Here is a 19270-nt window from a genome sequence, read left to right as displayed (position 1 = left end):
TTCTTGCTGCCTACTTTCCTATTTCAACAGTTAGAGAAATCTGTTCAACATATCAGTAATAAATTCTTGTACCTAAATGGTGAAATGATCTTTAGGTAAATCTCAGCCTTCTGTCCTCTGCCTGGGAGGCCCTACGTGACCTGGTAATGGCCTTCCTCTTGCTGCTCATTCATCCAAGCAAGCACCAGCTCCTTTCAGCCTTATCACTTTTGCACCTGCAGTCACTTGGTGCCTGAACCCATATGCTTCAAGGGATGCTTCCCCTTGCCATTCTTGTCGCATCTGGAATGTTATGTCCTCAATGAGGACACTCCTGACCACCTAACCAAAACTACCATTCTCCCCTAATCACCTTTGCATCATGTGCTATGTTTTCTTTATAACTGAGTTATTTTGTTCAGCTATTTTGTTGTCTGTCTTCCCCTATGTATATGTAAGGCCCCCAAGAGTGATGCTCCTGTCTGTTTTACATACTACATCATAGGCTCTTGATGCACATGTTGAAACAATGAAAAAAGGACACATGTTAGAGTCTTTGTAAATCCTGGTGCACATCCAAATATAAGATGTATTTATTAGCTGAGCAACAGTTACTCTTCTATACATATTTATCCTGGAAAGCCAGATAAAGACACATGTAAAATATGAGTGCACATTGTCTTTAAGTACAAGTAGATAAGTGGTCACCTAATGTTTGTGGGGCACATATTTTCTTAGTGATTTATTTTCAGCTCACGGTCTGTCTTCTGTTTTGGCAATGACTAGAGACTATGAGCTGAAGTGAAGGAAACATTTACAGTGCAGAATAACCTAAAATGAAGACAACACTATCTAATTAGTCTTTCTTGTGACAATCTTTTTTTGGATTAATATTCTTCTCTTTTGAAAAGTCTTAACAGTAATGCTTATGTCATCAACTCTACTGATAATTAGCAGTGTTCGCCATACACCTACATGATTCCTTCCAAAATATCCTGGTATAATGCCACTCCTGGAAAGAACAATTTCAATTACAAAGAGAGCTGCTGAAGTATGTATCATGTGATCTATTATAAAGAACATGTCCTATTATAAAAGAGAAAACGAAAACCTCTGCTAGAACACAATATTTTATATAACATACCTGGTTTGTTGTTTAACAAAATATTTGATGGATATTTTATTAGCATTCATCCACATTTTTCTTTTTTTTTTTTTTTTGAAATTTCATGATGTTTTCCTGTACCATTTCATCATAATTGTAAGCTCATTAGCTTGGGACTGAGGTGACAGGGCCTTTGTCTTTGTATCTTAAAATTATAATTAAGAGTAATTTAAAGGGAAGTAGAAAGCTTATATTCAAAGTTTAAAGTAAAACAACTTTGTAGCACTCTAGGTCAGGTGCCAGGAAGAAATTACAAGCTTATTATACTTATTAGTTAGAACTTTGGGAAGACATCTTTGAGAATGAGTCATTTTGTGGTTACGAGAGACACCTATTTGTATAGAGGGCTTGACAAGCCCAGGACCTAGCAGAACCCTTTCTCCCGGTCAGCAAGTACTCTGTGCTAGTTGCCTACTTGAAGGTAAGGATATGAGTGAACGTGTATATATTCTCCACTGTTTCTCTCAGTACCTTCCTGATAGACTACCGGTAATGTGAAAGAAACAATCACAAAACTTATTTGCATTTGTGAAAGTGTTACTAAAGGGCTACACTTTTGTCAGAAGACTTAACGTGAAATAAAATACAGCAGGGTAGGCACTTGGTGCAGAGCGTAAGATGCTGCTTGGGACCCCTGTGCACCATCTCGGAGTGCCTGGGTTTGTGTCCTGGCTTCGCTCTTGATTCTAGCTTCCAAAAAGGCAGCAGTGACAGTTCAAGTCGTAGATTTACTGTCACCCATGTGGAAGACCTAGATCGAGTACTCAGATCTCCAGGCTTCAGTCACAGCTATTGCAGGCATTTAGTGAGTGAAGCGGCCAATGGGATGTCCCTGTCTGTGTCTCTCTCTCTGATAAAAATAAGAAAGTACAGCAATGCCAAATATCAATGAAAACTACAAAGAAATGTCATTTCCTATGAATACCTTTAATTTTAAGTACCAAATTTAGCACTCATTATATTTGAATGAGGTAGGGCCAGGTTACAATGAGGTACAATAATGTTAAAAAAATAAGAGTAACCTTTGTGAAAAGCTACCATATTCAGATAATTGTTCTAACCAGTGTATATATATATCAACCTGTTTTATCCTAATAGCACTCCAATGGTTCAGTCTTATTTTTAGCTTCTTTTTACAAATGAGAAAAGTAAAGATCAGATTCTATAATATAATCAGTAAGTTGTGAATCATTTAAAAAATCTAGGGAAGCCCTTCCTTGTCTGTATGCATTATGAGTTTATTATTTGTCTCATACTGGTTTTAAGTGTCTTTCATGAAATAACTTACTGAATTTTCACAACAAGCCTATGAGGTCAATTCTACAGTATTCACAAGTGTTTCAGATGAAGGGATTGAGGCAAAGACTAGTGGAAAAGCTTATCCAAGGATGCCTGACTACTAAACACCGGAGCAAGAGTTAAGTCTTACTCCAGAGTCTACACTCTTTTTCTAAAAAAAGATTTTATTTATTTGACAGGTAGGGTTACAGTGAGAGGAAGAGACAGAGAGAAAGGTCTTCCTTCCATTGGTTCACTCCCCAGATGGCTGCAATGGCTGGAGTTGATCTGAAGCCAGGAGCCAGGTGCCTCTGACACCCATGTGGGTACAAGGGCCCAAATACTTGGGCCATCTTCTACTGCTTTCCCAGGCCATAGCAGAGAGCTGGATTGGAAGAGGGGCAGCTGGGACTAGAACCGGCACCCATATGGGATGCTGGCGCTGCAGGCAGAAACTTAGCCCATTATGTCACAGTGATGGAGCCCAGAGTCTACACACTGAAACAGTGAGCTTACTGCATATCACATAAATGCCACAGATAGAGATCAGCAAACTGCAGCTCACAGACCAAATCTGTTCCACTACCTAGATTTGTAAACAAAGGGTTAGAACATACCCTTTCACTTATGTTTTTTCTTTGGCTGCTTTCATGCTAACATCACAAGTAAATGGTTGAACCAGAGACCATAGAAACCATAGCCTAAAATATTTATTATCTGGCCCTTGATGAAAACATTTGTCAATCTCTGCTTTAGGATATTAGCATTTCTTTCTCAGTTATCTTTGTTTGATGCCCATCCCTCCAAAAATATTGAATATAGCCAGAGGCCATTGTCTAGGAAACATAAATTACAATAGTTATAACCTTTCATATGTTGTATAAAAATAGCCAAAAATTGTCATTTCTTTAGAAACTTCAAAATACATATCAATAAAGCTTCTGGACAGAAATAAGACAATATTGTCTGTTCTTGTTATCTTAGAAAATCCAACTGAGATTCTGGGCTCACTGTATTGAGAGACATGGATTCTGGAGACAGCCTGCTTAAGGTCACATATCATATCTTGGCTTTACAATTTTTATCAGATTACATAACCTCTATGTGCTACAGTTCCCCACATGCAAAAATAAGTACAATAGTAGACTTAACTTCTAGAAGTGTTATAATCATTAAATGAGCTATTGGATGTCATTAGGGGATCTTGAGGTGACTCCTATGAAGGGTTAGCTATTATTAATATTTTTAATTTCTTCAAAATACTGATTCAGAGATAAGCATGATGGTAAAAGATAAGTTCTGAGTGTTCTGGGGAAACTTTTAATGAAATGCATTCCTTTATAATCAATGGCTATTAAATACTTTCCTATGTTTATTCTTTACAGACATCTCTGAAAATAAGTGACATCTTACTTGTTAAAGTGATCAGTTTAAGTTCATAATTGATCAAAAAGATAGGATTAAGTGTCAAAGGGATTACGTAAATAAGACCAGTGTCTGCAAATAATAATAGCTAGAATTAAAAAAGAGAGAATTATTCTACATGGGGAGCAGGATACACACAGACTCATAGAATGGCAAATGCCCTAAACAGCACTCTGGCCTCAGAATCAGCCCTTAAGGTGTTCAGATCTGGCTAAAAAGCCCATGAGAGTTTTGCAGGCATGGAAAGCCATGACACTGTGGCAAAAAAAAAAAAAATGACCTAAATGAAAGATCTTTGTGAGTGATATCCTAGTGGAAAGAATGGGCCATCAAAGAGGGAGGTACCTTTCTCTGAAGGGAGGAGAGAACTTCGACTTTGACTATGGCCTTGTCTAAGTAAGATCGGAGTTGGTGAACTCAAGAGGCTTCCGTAGCCTTGGCAGCTCATGACAAGAGCCTCGGGTGATTACTGACATCATAAATAAGAGTGTCAATTGTTAAATCAACAACGGGAATCACTGTGTACCTACTCCCATTGTATGACCTTAATATGTTGTACTATGTGAATTAATCGTAAAACTACTACTCAAATAGTACTATACTTTGTGTTTCTGTGTGGGTGCCGTTTGTTTAAATCTTTACTCAGTATATACTAAGTTCATCTTTTGTATATAAAGATAATTGAATGTTGATGAAGAATGGGATGGGAAAGGGAGTGGGAGATGGGATGGTTGCAGGTGGGAGGGAGGTTATGGGGGGAAAAGCTACTATAATTCTAAAGTTGTACTTTGTAAATTTATATATTAAATAAAAGTTAAAAAATAAGTGACAAAAATATAATCTTTTCTTAAACCTGGATGTATAATACAAGGCTTATAATACTATCACAAGAGAATGAAGGTTGTAATAAATGCAGTGTGTACATCTACACAGAAGCCTGTGTAGACATGTACATGTTAGGAGGAGTGCTACTCACTTGGTCTCACAACACAAAACCATTTTAACCATAAATGGCAACATTTTCTAACTCCTTTAACACTGTTGTGTCTGGTGGTACCCAGTTCTATTATAAACAGCTGACAATTTCTAGATGGATTCTTTGTCTAGTTTGATAATCACCAAATGACTTAATCATTTACTGGTAATGATTATAATTTTTCAAGCTCTGTAATAAGAATTGTTGATGCTTATAATATACATATAAATAATATACTGTGAAAGATTCATGCTAAGTACAAGTAATTAGAATCAACCTCAAAGTCAGACCATCCTGGATTCAAAGTTGGCCTCTATCCAATACTAAATGTGAGCTTAAGCAATTTACATAATATCTGGACCCCTGCTTACTTAGATATAAAATAACAATTCTAGTGGCAGTCATATATTTGGCATTTAATCAGTCATGTATTTGACAAGAATTTATTGAATAGCTACCATACGCCAGCCACTGTTAGAGTTGAGTACACATCAGATAAACCAAGTATAAGCACTTGCTCTGAGCTTTCATTCTACTTTTTGTGAGAATTGAGCATGCAGTACAAGGCATGGGGCATGTTAAGTTTCCAAACCATGTTAGAAGGTAAAATTACTATTAATGGGTGATAATGATGAAAACAATGACTTTCAGACCCCAGTGTTACATTATGAAGTTGATAATAATGCTGAACTTTTGTATGTGAGGACATATTTCTGGCTCATAGCTCTTTTTTTCTTTTAGAGATTTATTTTATTTTGAAAGAGAGAGAGATCTTCCATTCGCCAAATGGCTGCAGCTACTGGAGCTGGGCCAGGCTAAAACCAGGAACCTGGAACTCTATTCAGGTCTCCAGCATGTGTGCAGGAACCACCATCTTCTACTGCTTTCCCAGGCAGATTAGCAAGAAACTGGACTGGAAGTAGATGGGACTGGAAACAATGCTCATATGAGATGCCTGCATTCCAGGCAGCTTCTTCTCATTGCATAAGGACACCAGCCCCTGGTTCAGGGCCCTTAATCTATGTGTGGTATCTTAGTGAAGTCTTGCAGATGCAGTCTGAACTGGGACTTGCAACTCCTGATTTGGGGGTCTTTATCACTATGGCCCATGTTTGCTGATGCTCTTATTTACTGAATAATTCAAAAGTGAGTATTAATTGATTTCTATTTAAGTAATATTGCCCTCCTATAAAGTGGAAATATTTCTTTTGAAAAAAAAATATATTAGTTTTTCACTCTATGTGAAAGAAAGGAGGGAAGGAGGGAGTAGAGGAGGGAAGAGATTGATTTTCTCTAACCCTGTTCCTTCCCCAATGCCCCAATAACCATGACTGGGCCAGGCCCAAGCTGGAAGCCTAAAACTAAGTCTGGATCTCCCACATGGTTGGCAGGGATATGCATATTTGAACCATCCTCTGCTGCTTCACAGAGTATGTTTTAGTAGGACGAAGGATGGGAAGTGGTGGAGCCCAGGCTTGAACCAGTAACTCACTGATTCAGGATGCGGGTGTTCCAAGCTGCATCTTAAATGCTGTGTCAAATGCCTGTCCCTGAAAATATTTCTCTTCACTTAAAAGCCATTTCTTTGATGAGCAGAACGTTAGCGCCTAACTAAAATATGTGTATCATTATCACAAAAAACCCACCTATATTTTATATCTTTAGATATTTGTGGGGAGCAACTGAAACTAGACTAAATTACTGGAAGTAGGACTAATTCTATGCATCTGATCTCCCATAATATGGCGCTGAGAGAGAGACCAAACAACTTCTATGCAGCTGCCTCGCCAGTTCTACTGATAAACTGCAGGAGCTGATCCCGATCCTGATTGGAGGAGAGCAGCGTGCTCGGCGTGTGGGTAGCAGAGCATGGATTGGTGGAAGAGGACTATAAAGGAGGAGAGATACACCATGCACCAGGAACATCTGAGGAAACATCTGAGGAACCCCTGAGCCAGCCGGCGGTGTGCCGCTCCTCCGTGGAAGCGGGGAAAGCGGCGGGGGGTGCCGCCCCTCTGCGGAGGCGGGGGGCTGGCAGCTAACCCAGGACAGCGTCGTTCCTCCACGAGTGGGGGAACGGTAGCAAACCTGGGAAGGGCTGGGCAGAAAGAACAGCTCAGGGTCCGGTGTCGTTCCTCCGTGAATGGGGGAGCAACAATATTAGTTCCCTTTACCATGGCTTTGCTTTCTGTGGGTTCAGTTACTTGAGGTCAACCCTGGTGTAAGAATATTATATGTGAAATTTCACCAAAAAAAATTCATGAGTTTGACATTATGTACCATTCTGAGTAGCGTGACGTAATGTTATGTTTTCCTGCCCCATCTTTCCTGGGATGTGAACCATCCCTTTGTTCAATGTGTCCACATGATATTCCTATTTCCTGCTTGGTTGTTAGCCACTTAGTGCTGTTAGGCGTCTCAGTTACCAGACTGACTGCTGCAGAGTCATAGGGCTTGTGTTCAAGTAATCCTTTTTGTACTTAATAATGCTCTCCTCATGCAAGAATGGTGATGGCAGTAGTTCAGATATGCCAAAGAGGAGTCACAGTGAATCCTTTAAGTGCAAATGTGAAAAAATGTCATGAAGAAATAGGAAAAAAGGCACACCTCTTTGCAAAGACACACGGTAAATATGAATCTTCAATCTGAAATTGTGAAGAAGGAAAGGATAAGTGCCAATTTTACTGTGGCACTCAAGATTCAAAAGTTATGGTCATAGTGTGTGATAAGCACTTAAAATTGGAGTGGCACTGAACTTGTGGGAGGAAGACGTGAACAAGACAAGTATTCCAATTATTATAATTGTCCTATTTTGTTGATTGTTAATCTTTACTGAAATGAATTTATAAATTGCACTTTATTACAGGTCTGTGCTCATAAGCATAAGAAAAACTACAGCATATTTAAGGTTTCATACTATCCATGGTTTTAGGCATTTTCTAGGGGTTTTAGAATGTATTTCTCATAATAGAGGAAGACTTCTGAATGTGTCTGTCCATCTGTCTATCTTTCCGTTATCCATCCATCCACCATCCATGAAAAGCTCCTGTTACAAAGGAAATGCAGGAGCAAGCAAACACAAAGTGATTAGGAGGCTCAATACACAAAGAGTGGAGGTAGAAGTTGCATTGTACAGAGGAGGCTTCAAATGGAAACAATGAGGAAAGTCAGGGAGAAAGTCACTTCCAAAACTTATTAGCCACCAATGGGTTTGTGTTTATATTTCTCCTTAACTTTTACAAATAGCTCCCCTCACAAAAGCCATTTTAGAAACTTATCTTTCAAAGTTCGTAAAGACATCAATGATTTTAGTTATCTTCACTTAAAGGGGGTAATTTTTCATCTAGTCAAGTGTGCATGTGTCTGCCAGGAAAGCTGTGCGCTAACATACATCACACTCAGTAGCTTCAAGGATTTGGTTTGCCTTCTTGTGTGTATTTGAATATAGAATTCATTTCAATGTGACATTTTTTACCACTCATCATATTTTTCTTCTAATTAAGTTCCATAAATGTATCCTCTACCGGGTTGGAGCCATAATAAATTCCCTTCTTGAATTGGCCTTCTGAAAGTCACAAACTAACATTATGATGAATTGCAAAATGAATTATTTCCCTTCCACTGTGTTTATTTTGAACAGCAAAAGGCTAGAATAAAAAATGAAACTATGTTTCACCATAAACAAGGCCATTCTCATAGTGGATACATGACTGTGAATTGAATGCTTCCAGCACTGACACTAGCAGATTTTCCCAAACCATATAGGTCTGATCTGATGTGAGGAAATGATTTTCAGTTCATAATTTGGGAAGTTAATGATATTAATAGAAGAGATAAGAAGAAATGTTTTTCTTTCATGTAAGTTCTGGTGTTACTGTGGAAGTATGGATTAGAGTCATGATTCCTTTGAGAAATTAATTTCCTAAAGGCCATACTGTAGAAGAAAAGAACAAGGCCATTCATAAAACGGATTAGGGGAGAAATGAATGTGCCATTGCTATTTTTAAGTCATTATTTGTTTCATTGCCCTATATAGGCAAGTAAATGTGTTATATCTTTTAGCTGAGATAGCCAAATTGAAATTGAACTATTTGTTACTAATATTTAGGCTGACATTTTAACATTCTGTTTAACATTGGACACATTTGTTCCTGTTACATTGTAATAGATGAAAGGAATAGATGAAACTCTATAAAAGTATTGCCATACCTAAAATATCAGACTCTTGATTATAGAATAGGTTAACGCCAATATTTATTTATTTATTTATTTTATTTATTTTATTTTATTTTTTTGACAGGCAGAGTGGACAGTGAGAGAGAGAGACAGAGAGAAAGGTCTTCCTTTGCCGTTGGTTCACCCTCCAATGGCCGCCGCGGCCGGCGCGCTGCGGCCGGCGCACCGCGCTGATCCGATGGCAGGAGCCAGGAGCCAGGTGCTTTTCCTGGTCTCCCATGGGGTGCAGGGCCCAAGCACCTGGGCCATCCTCCACTGCACTCCCTGGCCACAGCAGAGAGCTGGTCTGGAAGAGGGGCAACCGGGACAGAATCCGGTGCCCCGACCGGGACTAGAACCCGGTGTGCTGGCGCCGCTAGGCGGAGGATTAGCCTAGTGAGCTGCGGCGCCGGCTAACGCCAATATTTAAATAGACACAATGATCAGAGTGTGGTTCAAGTAGTAGTGCCTAATGTATTAGTCATTAATTTTACATACTTCTTTCTCATTTCCCTCTATGCTTTTGTAGAGTGGGAATTGCCTTATGTATCTTGAATTCATTACTGTAATTTGTGTACTGTGTATTGACTAAAGCCAGTTTAAGTGGTATAGTTGTATAGAATTTGTGTTCCTTTGCTTTGTGTAGAGTGGATCACAGAGTTAATGTTTAATTTATAGTATTTATTATAGAACTATGATAATGTGGTTATACTTTATGATCTTTACCTGGATAACTCAGGATTTAAGACAGACTATAATCTGAAAAGAATTTTGATTGTCTATATTAAGTATGAACACTGGTCCCAATATCCTATCACAAAGATTCATTGGTCTAACTTTTCTTACCTAAAACAAAAACCAGAATTGTTTTCAAACCAGAATTAAGTGAGCACAATCTCCTAAACCAGCCACTTAATCTTGCAAATAAAAAATCTCTGATGTGGTAGAGTTGATTTAGATTGATGGCCATCAGAGCTACTCTCGTTAGAGCTAAAGCAGAGTGAGCACCTGCATCCTATAACTTCTAGGACGGCACTCTGAGTGGTCCTGTCCAACTGAAATAGACTCCTCACTACCATTTCATTTATTCACATTCTGAACCATAACCCTTCTCTCTTCCTGTGCAGCATCGCCGTGCACCCCTGCGACGACATCCTTGTCACTTGTGGTGAGGACCGCCTCTGGAAGGTAGTGGGCATTCCCAAAGGCAATGTGCTTCTCACGGGACTTGGCCACACGGATTGGCTTTCTGACTGCTGCTTCCATCCCAGGTCAGTGCACAGCAGCCCCAGGACTGCACTTTCCTCCCCCTGCTGACTTTGATGGTGCTTCTGTCTCTGCAACCCTGCAGCCTCCACTGAATTTCAAAACGTGCAGATAAATGCTATTTTGGCTTTCATTATATTGACTTTAGATTGATTGCTTTTGATATTTAGTACATGTGAAACTTATTCCTCATTCAGATGCATTTAACAAAGGTAATGAGATCCTCAGGACAAACATTATTCATACTACCTGTGCTCACAAGCCCTTAGAAGGCACACGGATCCCTAGTCAATAATGGCACTGTTTACTCTGCTGCTGTTCATCTCACAGGCATTCCTTGTGGAATTAAGTTATCGCTAGAAAGGATCAGAAGGCAGTGATCAATTTCTGCTAAAATTTGAAACACTCAAAATATTAAAGAGAACAAAGCACTACGGAAAACAGTAAGCTCTGTCATTTTCAACATTGACTAAGAATGAAGGACATTGTTAAGCACACAGAAAACTATCTACTGTTCCTTGTGGTCATCTTAAACATACTGTTTTCTGGTATTCGTTACTATTTTTAATATTTGCACACGCTATTGATCTGCCTCTTTCAAACACCATCTGGCCTAATCTCTCCTGGAGACACATAGCTCTAGATGCAATTCCTAAATCATTCCCTTGAAATTTTCTTTCCTAGGCGAATTCCTTATCGATTCAGTTTCATGTTTTGCTAAACTTCTTTTCTTTACCCGTCTTTCTTTTATCTTTGTTATGGATGTCAATGGAATTAGATTGAGGAAAATCGGTGGACTTAATCATAAATTTGTAGTCATTTTTAATGACTACAGTGTTTTGTTAATTTTAATTTTTAAATATGTTCCCAGTGTGTAACATATCTTTGGATGAAATATCTGTACTTAATTTATGAACATGTAGTGCATTCCCTATATTGGGTATGGATAAATAGAACCGCCATCGTACCTCTCAAAAATGTAACCCATCTTGCAGGCAGAAACAACACAATTAGAAGTATAACCTATCACTTATGTAGCTACTGGGCATACTAATCAGATTTTGATAGTGCTCTGTTACCATGACAGCCACCAGTTCTGAAATTTTCTCATTAGTGCTTGACCAGCAATGGTCCTTTTAATAGGTCTTCCTGTTTTCCCACTCAATTATTGAAATTAAAAATGAGGTGAGATTCATCATTATTTACACAGTATGAATTTACAGTCAGTACTTCCTTGGCTGAATTATAGTAAAATACTGCAGCACTGTTTGTTTCAGTACATTAAGTAAAAATAGTGGGGGAAAAGATATTTAACAGTTTGTGTTCTTTAGGTGAGAAATACTGAATAGTGGATGTTCTTTTTGTAGAATTCGACACAGGCTAAATGATTAGTGCAAACTACAATAAATAGTGGGAAGAATGAATGATTGGTGAAACAACAACTAAGATAAATCCTGAAAGTTTGCATTTTGTACCTCGAACATCATATAATGTTTAATGTATGTAGTTCATTACTGAAGACTACTTTTTCATGAATATATTATATGTATATATATAATGTGCATACATATATAATATATAATTGATATCTTGAAAGTTCAAATTCACACTAAATTTAAATTGTGATGTTGGAATTTTTCTTTGGCTAATGGATATGGTTAGAAAAAAATAGTTCTTTCTTGAAGACAACATTTTTTTATATCTCATTGTGTGAGGATATTTCAAAAATTTCATGGAAAATGGGATGAAAAAATTTTGTGCAAAAATTGTGAAATCTGGACATATGAGGTATTTAAGACAGTCATAGAAAATGCATATTATGAAAGAAACAGTGCATGAAATTTCAATTACATTTTACCAATGTAAACTTATCTTTAATTCCAGTTTCCTTGAACTTTTTGAAGTACCCTCATATACTTCATCTATAATTTTAGAAAGCAAGCATATAGAAAGCAAATGTAAAAACTTGTGACTTAAATATGATTCTTTAATCTATAATTGAGACTAGTTAATGCAATCATAGGCTTCCTTAGAACCCAATAATGGGATCTGGTTGATTTTGCTCCCTTGGAAGAAACCCAGGGTGAACATTATATATACTGACATTTGTTCACCTTAATCAATCCATACCTTTTCTTATTTTTAATTCCAGGTACTCCTATTTGAATGTTTTCTATAAGTTCTGTTCCCTTCTCATAACAGACATCTCAAATAGATAAACAGATAACAACAGGCCCAGCAATAAAATGAAAGGATAGCTATCATGTGTAGTCTCAGATAATGATGAAATATAGAAAGCAAAAGATCTTATAGAAATGAAGTGATAGTGGCATGGACATTCAGCCTGCTGATTAAGGTGTGAGTTAATTTTTCTGTATCTCAGCTCAAAGTATCTGGATTCAATACTCAGATTCTAGTTTTCTACTAATACAAAGAGTGAGGGGGGGGGTCAGTGGTGATGGCTCAAAATGTTGGATTCCTGACACCCACATGAGAGATCTGGGTTGAGTTACCAGTTTCCAGCTTTGACACAATCTCGTCCTAGCTGCTGGCATGATCTAAGGAGTTGAGCAGCAGATGGGGGTTTTCTGTCTTTCTGTCACTGCTCTGCTTCTGAAATAACATGTATATGACAATGGTGATAGAGATATCATCAAGATTTTCACTCTCTCTCCAAACTTTTAGTTTTTTATCAAATAACATTGACATTAGAGATGCTAATACATTGTGGGGAGCAATCCGGACTAGACTAAGTTACTCGAATTAAGACTTATTCTATGCATCTGCTCTCCCACAATATGGCGCTGGGAGAGAAGTAAACAGCTTCCGCACAGCTGCCTCCAGTTCAACCAATTAACTGTAGGACTTGCTCCTGATTGGAGAGCAGCGTACTCGGCGTGTGGGCAAGCCGAGTTGGGATTGGCAGAGAAGGACTATAAAGGAGGAGAGAGACGGCATGCACCGGGAACATCTATGGGGAACATCTAAGGGGAACACCTGTGCAGCCCCCGAGAGAACCGGCCGGCGGTGTGCCGCTCCCCTGCGGAAGTGGGGAATGTGGCCAGGGGGAACTGCCCTTCCACGGAGGTGGAAGGGACAGTAGCCAACCCGGGAAGAACCAGCAGCAAACCCGGGGAGGGCCGAGCAGACGAAAGAACAGCGCAGGGTCCTGTGTTGCTCCTCCACGAAGAGGGGGAGCGACATAATGGTGCCGTGACTCGGATAGGAAACCTAGGACGGATAGGAAACTTAGGAAGGAAGAAACGGGAGGAAGCAGGAAAATACCGGAGAGAGAGACTAGCGAACAGCCTAGGGAAAAGCCGGCCGAAAAAGGTGCCGGAAGAAGCTATTGAAAGCCTAGGCATAGACTCAGATACGGACTACGGACTACGGGGGGAAGCTGGGAGAAATCTCTAAGGTCGAAAGCGAAAGTGAAAGCTAGAACAAACAGACTCGGACGCGGACTGTGGGGAGAGGCCAGGAGAAATGAGGGAGGAATATCGTTGGAGGAAAGCTTGGGGAAACATACCGGGTAGAGAAAAATGTTAGGGAAATTGAAGCCGCGGGGGGCAGGCCGAGGCGGAAACGAAAGCCACTTTGGGGTTCTCAAGTTAGCCCGGGAATAGGGGGCGAAAAGTTGAAACCAGAAGCTGAGACGTAAGCCAGATTGGGATCCGTCTGATTAGCCCGGGGAGCAAAGGACGGGAAGCCAAATCGTGGGGCGGAGACGTACGCTGGGTTGAATTCGCCAGGCTAGCCCGGGGAACTTAGATTGAATCCTAGTGGCGGAGACGCAAGCTACGCTGTGTTACTCGCGGAAGCCGCCGCGTGCAGAGAGAGCACGGGGCGTGAATAGATAGGGAACGCTGGCGTAGGCCGTGGTTCAGACGCGAAAGGGTTAAGCGTGGAGACCGCGGAGCGCGCGAAGCCGAGCCGAGCCGCGCAAAGCCGGGAAGCTGCGCAGATGAGAGAGGCGCGCGGGCTGAAGCGGCGAGGTGCCGGAAAGCTGCGGGGATAAGAGAAACAGAAGTTTAGAAGTAAAAGAGAAATAGGAATGTTGGCAGACAGAAGTAAAATGGGAGAAATAGAAATGCCCGGAGATAGAGAAATAGAGAAAAATAAGGCCTCCCCTCAACATGCCAATTAGGAGGCTTGGATTCGGTCTGCCTGATTTAAGGCGGTAAGCGCTAGCAAAGCTCGACCAGAGTATGAGCTGCAGGTCACCGAAGATAGGCACGAACCAACACTAATAAGTCTCCCCCACAATACGGCAATGAGAAGGCTTGGATTCGGTTTGCCTGATAGGTTTTGTAAACACCTGCAGGCAGTTCTAGCAGAGCAGAGTATGCGCTGCAGGGCACCGAACACAGGCACGCATCAGCGCCTAAAAACCTCCTCACAACATGGCGAAGAGAGGACCCGGATTCGGTTTGCCTGATGGATAGGACTTGTAAGAGCCTGTGGCAACTCTAGTGTGTGCCGCGGGACACCGAAGACAGGCGCATATCAACGCCAAAAATAAAAAGAAAGGGGGATCTGTGGGGAGCAATCCGGACTAGACTAAGTTACTCGAATTAAGACTTATTCTATGCATCTGCTCTCCCACAATATGGCGCTGGGAGAGAAGTAAACAGCTTCCGCACAGCTGCCTCCAGTTCAACCAATTAACTGTAGGACTTGCTCCTGATTGGAGAGCAGCGTACTCGGCGTGTGGGCAAGCCGAGTTGGGATTGGCAGAGAAGGACTATAAAGGAGGAGAGAGACGGCATGCACCGGGAACATCTATGGGGAACATCTAAGGGGAACACCTGTGCAGCCCCCGAGAGAACCGGCCGGCGGTGTGCCGCTCCCCTGCGGAAGTGGGGAATGTGGCCAGGGGGAACTGCCCTTCCACGGAGGTGGAAGGGACAGTAGCCAACCCGGGAAGAACCAGCAGCAAACCCGGGGAGGGCCGAGCAGACGAAAGAACAGCGCAGGGTCCTGTGTTGCTCCTCCACGAAGAGGGGGAGCGACAGTACATGTATTTAATGCTGTTGTACATTGAACTCTAAACTTCACAAAAAGGGAGGGAAGAAGGGAAATTTGATATTCTAAGAATTGTACTTATGAACTACACTGAATCTGTTCTCTTTGTATTAATATCACATTAACATGATGGTTGATGAGAAAAAAATACTTTGCAAAGAGACTAGAATGTTTGAGATCAATCATAGTTTGATTATTAAAAATGCATAAATTCCGCTCCCAAAATATAGCGTAAATGAACTCCTAAGGCCGGCGCCGTGGCTCAATAGGCTAATCCTCCACCTTGCGGCGCCGGCACACCGGGTTCTAGTCCCGGTTGGGGCGCCGGATTCTGTCCCGGTTGCCCCTCTTCCAGGCCAGCTCTCTGCTATGGCCAGGGAGTGCAGTGGAGGATGACCCAGGTGCTTGGGCCCTGCACCCCATGGGAGACCAGGAAAAGCACCTGGCTCCTGGCTCCTGCCATCGGATCAGCGCGGTGCGCCGGCTGCAGCGGCGGCCATTGGAGGGTGAACCAACGGCAAAGGAAGACCTTTCTCTCTCTGTCTCTCTCTCTCACTGTCCACTCTGCCTGTCAAAAAAACAAAAACAAACAAACAAACAAAAAAAATGAACTCCTAGGAGCAGAAATCTACAAATATGAACTTGTGAATAAGATTCAATAACAAAATAAAGTGATAAGAAATGAATAATTAAAATATAATAGAGTGAATTATTAAAATATATAAGCAAATATTATATCAAAGAGGAACTAAAAGCTGTAATTTCCTAGTTGGTAAACAAGCACAATCAAAATAATTACCTCACTTATAAAATGTATCCAAAGCTGTATTCAGAGCAGAATTCATAGCTTCAGATACTTTATTAAAGAAAAAGAAACTAAGTTAGTTATGAATATAAATTAAAAAGAAAAACTTAAAGAAAGACAAAAAACATGTTAGTGAAATGCTGAAATTAAATTATAAAAATAGATATTTGTACTGAAGTTTTTACAAAAGAATGAAATAATATAAGGAAGAACTAAAATGAAATTAAGTAGATACCTTTGGAAAACTGCTGGAGGTGTATAAAAGTGGGGAAGTTTAAATATAAACCTTAGCAAACTGGAAGGAGTTAATATCACGAATTCAGGCACTGAGATACACATACATTTGGAAACTTTGATAAAATAATAGGTCTCTGAATATAAACATCAGTACTGAATTAAGGTGAAATGGAAACCCAGATTAGATTAAAAATTGTGGTATAAAATGGATTTTTGAAGTTGCACCTTGGCTTCTTCATTAGTGGTTTATAACTTTTTAAACATTTACCAAAAACATAAGCCAAAGAGAAAATAGTCATTTTCTAGGCCCATTAAATTTCCCAAGAAGGAAAAATAGAGAAAATTTCACTATTGAGTTTAAAAATAACTCATAACCATGACCACAAACCAAGTAAATATAGTGCTGACATGCCAACTAGAGATTCATTTAATAATTGTGTAAAACGGTTAGAGACAGTATAGGAGGTAGAACTAGCGTATTTAAGAACAATATATGATGACCAAGTAATATTTCTACTTGGAAAGCAGAGAATGCATCAGTAATTCAAATATGAAGATGAAATACGGTAAAATTAAATCTTTGGGGATAGCATTGTGGTGTAACAGGTAACATTGCTGTCTGTGATGCTGGGATCCCATATGGGCTTTAATCTGTGTCCTGGCTGCTCCATTTCCAATCCAGATCTCTGCTAATGTCCTTGGAAAAGTAGTAGAAAATGGCTCAAAGGTTTGGGCACCTGCCACCCATGTGGGAGACCCAGATGAAAGCTCCTAGCTTTGACCTGGTCCAGCTCTGGCCATTGTGGCCATCTGGAGAGTGAACCAGTGGAGGAAGATCTCTCTTCCCCTCTCACCTTTACAAAATTTATTTAAAAAGAATAGGACAGATTTCATGTATATCATATATACAGTTTTAAGAACCTAATGATACTTCCTACCTACTCCCCTTCCTCCTTCCTTTCTTATTTTTCTTTTAATTTTTGTGATGGTATACTTGGAATTTACTTTATAAACACAAGCTTAACACTCCACTATATAAAGAATTCAAGTAGAAAGTAGAGAAAACACTGTTCCTCATGAATATAGACAAGGGTTATAAATAAATCTCAAGAGTTCAATTTTGCTCATATACATTGCATATCTTTTGTATTCTATGTATTAATTATGACAAATCAGAATAAACATAAAAATATTTGTCTTTTTGAGACTGGCTTATTTCTCCCAGCTTAGTGGTCTCCTGTTGCACTCATTGCTTTGCAAAAGACAGGATTTCAGTCTTTTCTATGTCTGGTAACTCTGATTTTTCAAATAAATATATCTTTTAAGCAATGAAACAATTGCATTAAATCTAGCATCCGTATCTGTTAAGACACATATATTTGCATATTATGCTAAGCTCCATGTATGGGAATTGGCCAGCATAATGGATTTTAGAACAACCACCAGTCAAGATATGCCAGGTGAATGCAAAACCTGCATCCCATGGGTCACAGGAGCTATAGGTGCTCACCAGAAATAGGCCAAAGTGGGAACATAAAGTCTAACAGTAAAAATGCAGTTCATGTCTAAAATCAAAACAGGAGTGGGTAACCTCTCACTTGTCTGTAGAAGCCAAATTACTTCTTCAGATTTTTTTCTCAATAAATGGTAACCACATATTTTCTTTCTTTAATTTTAATGATTAATTTAAATAATAACATTTTAATAACATTTTAAACATTTATAATTCAAGAATTAAAATGAATATGGGGAACTTCTAACTAAATCTTATACAGATATTATGCAAACTATATTCTTATTACAAAAGCATGTCCCAAATCCTATTTTGTATTAAAGTAGTATGTACACAACTGTTCACTGCCACCTATTGTTTACAGCATAACTGGCTGTGTTTATAACTATGTTTAAAAAATTCCTTAGTAGAACTTGTAGATCAAGACACTTTTCAGGAACGCTTGTAGCTCTTTTGATGCCTGACTTGCTGTTACATATTTGCCACTAGATGGCGATCATACATTGGTAAGGTAAAGCATTCTCTGCATCTACTTGGTGGACTGATGAATTAGTTGTTGAAGGTGATTCATCAGTCACAGAAATGGATGAACAAATGGAGAAATGCAGGGATTGTACACTTGTACTATCTTTGCACTATTTTGAAGAGCAAAATTTATGATGCCAAAGAATAGCGACATAAGCTTACTATAGTATAAAGGCAGAGGCTGTACTCTAAAACACTAATGCTGAGTTTCAGGTGGCCCACGTTAGAATCTTAGCTTCCCATTTGCTAGCCTTATCAGCTTTCTCATCTTTGAAATGGGAATAATAGTGATACTTTGTAGGTTGATTGTGAAGGCTAGATGCTGTAAGGTTAGAAAAATACAAATATTATGCATGGCATATATACTCAGTAAATATTAACTATTATTACTTTTTATTAATAGGAATTTTGAGAACTTCTAGAGATAGCTCAAAATTTTCAAAAAAAGATATCCTTTGAGCAATGGACTAAGGGAAGAACCTATTGTGTTGTTTGAGTTATACTAAGTATGTGTCACCTTCTTGTTACTACAACCAAAGTTTATTTTAGCTCAAGATTTTGGAGGTTCACAGTACAAGATCAGGTGGGCCCATATGTCAGGAATCTGATGGGGGAGTGGTATGAAGAGAAAAGACCACACGATAAGCAAATAAGAGAGAATGGCTAAGCCTGACTTGGTCAAATATAATCAACCCTCCCACAAAAATTACCTTCTCAGGGCCTGCATCCAATGTTATAAGGGCCCTTCACTAGGCTCACCTTCTTAGCACCATAACTGGATCCAGCATGGATCCTCCTAGCACTGCCAACCCACAACTTTGATGCTGAAATGTCTACCTGTGTTGGGGAGGCATATCTTGT

The 19270-nt window shown here is 39.6% G+C and overlaps 1 protein-coding gene across 6 annotated transcripts in view; it reads left to right on the top strand.

Moving 5' to 3' along the window:
• Positions 1-19270, top strand: part of SPAG16 (sperm associated antigen 16) — a 1190570-nt gene that overhangs the window by 564635 nt on the left and 606665 nt on the right. For 4 of the 6 annotated variants that reach the window (XM_051849131.2, XM_051849132.2, XM_070070225.1 and 1 more), the window contains exon 11: positions 10166-10309. In XM_051849131.2, coding sequence (XP_051705091.2) covers positions 10166-10309 — 144 coding nt within the window. Of the gene's footprint in view, positions 1-10165; positions 10310-10634; positions 10748-19270 lie in introns of those variants that run through there. The other 2 variants (XR_007920574.2, XR_011387124.1) reach the window with 2 other exon arrangements.

The sequence above is a fragment of the Oryctolagus cuniculus genome, chromosome 3 (genome assembly GCF_964237555.1).
Source record: "Oryctolagus cuniculus chromosome 3, mOryCun1.1, whole genome shotgun sequence".
NCBI classification, from domain to species: domain Eukaryota; kingdom Metazoa; phylum Chordata; class Mammalia; order Lagomorpha; family Leporidae; genus Oryctolagus; species Oryctolagus cuniculus.
The sequence above is the reverse complement of the archived record's forward strand: the minus strand, read 5'-3'. Positions and strand labels throughout refer to the sequence as shown.